Genomic DNA, 5771 nt, shown 5'->3' on the forward strand with positions numbered 1-5771 from the left:
TCGAAGAGATGCAAGAAAAGCATTCCATACGTTCGAGAAACCAATTGCACGGAATGGGGGGCTCTATTGTGGAGAGCATATAGCCCGAGATCCCCTCTGGAGAGACACACACCCCCATGGCCCCACTCGAGAAGGTGTGTCCTCCTCCCTCAGGAGGTTCAGAGAAGCCCCTCGGGAGAGACACACACCCCCACTCGGGAAGCTGTGTCCCCCTCCCTCAGGAGGTTCAGAGAAGCCCCTCGGGAGAGACACACACCCCCACTCGGGAAGGTGTGTCTCCCTCCCTCAGGAGATTCAGAGAACTCCCTTGGGAGGAACACACACACCCACTCGGGTAAGTGTGTTCCCTTTCCTCGGGAGACTCATAAAGCCCTTTTGAGGAGAGAGCACATACCCACTCGAGAAGGTGCGTTATCCCCCTGGGAGCCTTGTTTGAGAAGAGTACGAAAGATAAGAAGACCTTCAATACCAAGAGTGACGTTGAAGACGACCAAATCAAAAGGGTCAGTTACAGATAACTACTCAACATATCCGTTCCTAGACTTGGGGAGATGGATAAGCGAATAACAGCTCTATTAGGCCCGACAAAGAAGGGAGTGTGCTTCCTTAGATCTCTCACCCACTCCTCAACAGAATAGGCGAAATATAAGGAGACACCAGCCTCCAGGTATCCTCTATATAAACCTTCATCCTACGAGGAGGAAGGTACGAGATTCACTTTACCATTATTCACTACGCCTTGAGAATCCTCTCAAGGTCTTCTATTGTTGCCTACACTAACTTGGGTGTCGGAGGCGGTTCCCCGGCTAAGACTTGGCCGGCCCATTTTTGTTTTCCTTGTGAGTGTAGGCATCTCAACTATTCCTATTCGGTTGGAGAAGCCTCAGAGAGGACCTTCAACTATCCGGCTCTCAAAGAAGTTCTAGACACAACAGGCCCTAATAATTTTCCTTTATATTAAAATAACAATTTAAATGCAGGTCGTCATATTTGAATTTCCAAATTTGATGGCCAATATCTTCTATGATGAACTTCAACGGATCCAATGCTAATCCATATCAATAGTAACGGATTTGAGCTTGACCAGAAAAAAAAAATTAACCAATTTGAAGTTAGCAATTTAAGCATTTTAGCTATGCTTTTGATTTCTCTCTCTTTTTTTGCAAAATCATGGGTACATTTCACAGCTGATGATTGTCAACATACACTCGGTGATTTTTCTGGTTGACTTAAGAGTTTTTGTTTATCATAAATATTCATATAGTAAACTACAACTGAAGGCATGGTACAAGTGGGAATAGGGGTGTCAATTTGCAGTCCAAACCTTTAAAATCGAACTACACCGGCCCATTATAGCCCGAACCAGCCCCGACCGAACCTTAATGGGCTAGGTTTGGGTTGAGGGTGGCAAACCCAGCACCGAACCCAAACCGCAACCTTTTATAAACCGTTTTACAACCTCTTTTATAGTTTTACATTAAATATTATTTGAATCATCATATTACCACTAGGTAGTTGGTATAGACTATCGAAAAATTGAGCATGAATTCACAGATCAAATAGCATTCTACTACTTGAAAAAGACAATTAAAAGGATTACGCATGATTGCCCAATTGAATGTACCCAATTTTTAAATTGAGTAAATATTTATCCAATCCATAGGTATTTCTTTGCATATCAAGTTAAATACCAACCCAAAAAGATATGGATTTCATAAAAGGGAGAAAAATTAACATTCTCACAAAATAAGAACCCAATTTCAAGGCAATCAATCATAGTGCAAGTTGGAATTTAAAAGAGTTTTTAGTTTGAAGATTTGTTTCAAGACTATTCGGTGGAGCTTGAGAAATGAGCTTGCAATTTCTATGTTTACTATTTATCATCTGAGTTCTTGATTTCTATAAGGTGGATGAATTTTCTTTTTTTCTTTTTTGGTGAAAGATGAAATTTCTATAATATAAAATGACTTTTTATTTTTTTAATGGGAATTGATCAATAGCAATTTTATTTTTCATAGAATTTTGGCTTTCGTTGTTGCAGGATGCTCAATTATTTCATTTTGTTATTTTCTTGCATATCATAAATTGTTAGCCCAAACCATTCTTTTCTTGTATATCATAAATTGTTAGCCCAAACCATTAGTCAACCCTAGTATAAACCATTAGCCCAAACTGTTAGTTAGCTTTGAACTAAACCGCACCAAACTGAAACCAGCCCAAAACCGTTATTTTGCTAATGGGACGTGTTTAGGCTGGGTATTTTTAAGCCCAAAACTATTAAGCCCAACCCGAAATCGCCCCAAACAGCATTGTTGACATCCCTAAGTGGGAACAAATTTGGACCATGCATAAGGTACTAGACCTACTGGTCCCATGCCTGAAGCCATGGATCCCACACCTCAAAGAAAGATAACATACTCCGACTGGAGGTGGAGATTTATCCCCATCTATACCCATGTGGATGCACTCAAGCTAGCTCTACCTTTCTATAATAGGAAAGAATCATCAACTATCTCATCTATTTGATAGGAAACTACTTGTCCACCTACTTTAAACGGTGAATCCGGAATCTTCTCACGGTATTCCACCACACATTTATGAGGAGGGTTGCCTCTCTGTATCTGTAATTCATTTTATCAATGCTCAGAAATGGGTTGCTCTCTTAAATGTGTGGTGAAAAGATGTGAAGGGAGAACAATGCTCTACCTAGACAAATAGAAGATCCTACCCTCTAAACGGCTAGTGCCTAATAAAAGGCCTTACAAATCGGGTCATCTGTGGCTGCGTTCCCTTTTTAGATGTAGATGTGGATGCCATGTTCTCCATTTTCACAATTTTATTCTCTCCCACTTCTCCTCTTTTCGTTGTTCTTGATCTTCTTCCTCTTCTTCTTTCTATAACCAACCATCTGTCGTCCCTGTCTCTCTTTCTCCTTCTCCTTATTCATGGGAGAAAATCATAAACGTTCCTCATCAGATTTCCAGAGTATCCTTGGTGTCTCGAAAGGTGCATCCCTTAAAGATATTTGCAAAGCCTACAAATCCATAGTCAGTAGATGGCAAACTGACAAGAGTTCTTCCTCCGGCAAACCTGAAGATGTACCCAACCTGAAAGCGCTTAACGAAGCTTATTTTGAGGTACATTAATTTGCTTTCTTGATTCATGTCTTCTTGAGGAAAAAATGGATGTCATTAAATATATCCATGCATCAAAATGATGATCAGTGTCTTCAAAAACTTATGATGTGCATCTATTTTCAGGCCCTAAGCAGCAATGTTAATGTGCATGGTGGTGTTCAAAACCATAAAGACAATGGAGGAGGAGGAGGAGGAGGAGGAGAAGGAGGAGGAGGAGGAGGAGGAGGAGGAGGAGGAAGAGCTCGTCCATCACCTTTTGATACTTCCCTCAACCAGCATCGAAGCGTGGAAGATCAATTTTACACGCCGTCGTTCCTCTCAAGGGGTACAAGCCGGAGATGTAAAACACCATCTCCAAGGTCCAGTCCAAATGGGCTACCACCATCTCTGTCGAGAAGTAGTAGCCGAAAGAGAAACAACACAAGCGCAAACGCAAACTATACTAGCCTGGGCGATCTTCTTGATGAGCCATCATCGCTCACAAGAAGCAAGAGCCGAGGGTGCAACACAAGCAGCAACCCAAGTGAGCCATCGTTCATCAGTCGACGGAGCAAAACAACCCCTATCATGTTCTCCTACTCCACTACCGCAAGATCTAAGCCACCACCAATAGAGAAACAGCTTGAATGCACCCTCGAGGAGTTGTTGCAGGGATGCACCAAGAAGATCAAGATATCAAAAGATGTAATCACAAACACCGGGTTCGTACATTTTATTTTTTTTCTCTTCTATGCATTGAAATATACTCAAGGTGGTGAGGTGGGTGATATTCATGTTATGTTGTCACCCAAATTCTTATACTCTATTTAAGATAGACCCCATTTACATTTTTGGTGGGCAACCCAAATGACCCATAGATTTGGGAGATCTATAACGGAAGCAGAGGACCCACCACCCACCACTCATCTCAGTTTGTGGTGGGGGTCTGGGGATGTAGCCTTACGGTATGGTATGACCTGACGAGACAATTGACTCGTTTACCCATTTATCCAACTAAATTCTATATATCAAACATTTGTTTTCAACTTAGTGTTTTTAGTGAGAGTTTTGTAATGCCATTGGTACGTGAAATCACATTAAATTTTTGTACCTAACTTTAAAGATAGATCCAACACCAGACATATTTTGATGAACAACCCAAATGACTCGATTTGGAAAAAAAATTTAACGAAGTAGAGGACCCATCACTTATCTTGATTTATGGTTGGGGTGCAAGGGCATAGCCCCAATAGTACAAACTATAAATCGACCCTTTACCCAAATAAAATCTATTTATGTAACCTATGTTCTCCATGAGATCATTGGGATTTGCCTTAAGTTTTTGGGCATAAATTCTTGTACTAGCATTCTATCAGTGGACATAGCACAGTGCATTTGTATATGAACCATACTAAGTCTTTGTTTTCTTTTCGTTTTATTTATGTTTGAATTTGTGATTTGTTGGTGTTCGTTCTAACAGATCATTGGGGTTTTTCTATGGCAGATTGATTGCTACGGAAAATGAAACACTGATAATAAAAGTAAAACCCGGATGGAGAAGAGGAACAAAGATAACATTTGAAGGAATGGGAGATGAGAAACCAGGATTTCTTCCAGCAGATATCATCTTCTCAATTGCTGAGAAACAGCATTCTATATTTAAAAGAGAAGATGATGACTTGATCTTGTCAGTAGAGATTCCTCTGGTGAAATCCCTAACTGGATGCGATATCTCTCTTCCTCTACTGGGAGGGGCTAAGATGGTTTTGGCACTAGATGAGATTGTGCACCCTGGCTACATAAAGATTATCCCAGGTCAAGGCATGCCTCATCCAAAAGATGATGGAAAAAGAGGAGATCTACGAGTCAAGTTTCGAGTCATCTTCCCAACCAAATTGAGTGATGAACAACGATCTGATGCTTTCAATCTTCTTCAAGATTGCTATTGAAATCAAATTTGTTTTCAGCTAGACTTCATTGAAATTTTTTCATTTGGCATTCACATATTCATTGTTAATACTCACATCTTGTACCAGAGTGTATCAAATGATAGAAGGTTTTTATATAGCGATTCATCTGAATCATAATGATCAGCTATTCCTAGTTGCACCAAAGAGGTCAAGTTCAAGAAAGATGGAATCCAGAAAAGGTAAATTTCCCTCCTGCAGTACCCAGAAGAATAAAAGAAGTTAAATCTAGAGAACACTCTGGTGTTTGCCCTCTAGAGGTGTTTGCTTCTAATTAAGAGGATTAAAGACCGTCCTAGAGCTTGTAGTCTGTCTGCAGTCGAATATTCAGTTTGGGTGGAATTCTACAGGAACGAGCTTGAGGAGGTTGAAAAGGTATTGTAAACTAATGCAAGGAAGTCTTGGCATTCGAGAGAAGCGTTTGGCAAGCAAGATATGAGATTTCCGGAGTCAAAGAGGAAAGTTTTATCTGTTAGAAAGCCAAAATTAAGTAAATAAATTTGGATAAGCAGGGAGTTAAAGATGATCTAATGACCTAGATCCTTTTCTTATTGGAAGCTATTTTGGAAGTTTGTTTGGACCAAATTATGGAGGGAAATTTTCAGTGTCACTAGGAAATCACAAAAGTAGATGTATCTCAAAAGAAGCTAAAAATCATACGCTCAGACTTGTTTTTTCGTTTACCTCA

The 5771-nt window shown here is 40.2% G+C and overlaps 1 protein-coding gene across 1 annotated transcript; it reads left to right on the plus strand.

Annotated features, from left to right (window-relative positions):
* Positions 1-2945: 2945 nt before the first annotated feature.
* Positions 2946-5065, plus strand: LOC149011003 (uncharacterized). The gene is made up of 3 exons (XM_089162539.1): positions 2946-3137; positions 3414-3838; positions 4621-5065. Exons 1-3 carry the CDS (start codon positions 2946-2948, stop codon positions 5063-5065), a joined length of 1062 nt encoding a protein of 353 aa, XP_089018665.1.
* The last annotated feature ends 706 nt before the right edge of the window (positions 5066-5771 follow it).

Source organism: Hakea prostrata, chromosome 7 (assembly GCF_041222555.1).
Source record: "Hakea prostrata isolate BN-2017 chromosome 7, UWA_Hpros_2, whole genome shotgun sequence".
Classification (NCBI taxonomy): Eukaryota; Viridiplantae; Streptophyta; class Magnoliopsida; order Proteales; family Proteaceae; genus Hakea; species Hakea prostrata.

What these genes read in the sequence shown, in the direction of transcription:
- LOC149011003 (XM_089162539.1), top strand. Translation starts at nt 2,946, where the DNA reads ATGGGAGAAAATCATAAACGTTCCTCATCAGATTTCCAGAGTATCCTT. An exon ending in TTAACGAAGCTTATTTTGAG is followed by an intron (nt 3,138 to 3,413) that starts GTACATTAATTT and finishes TCCCTCAACCAG; the next exon opens with CATCGAAGCGTGGAAGATCA. An exon ending in GATGTAATCACAAACACCGG is followed by an intron (nt 3,839 to 4,620) that starts GTTCGTACATTT and finishes TTTCTATGGCAG; the next exon opens with ATTGATTGCTACGGAAAATG.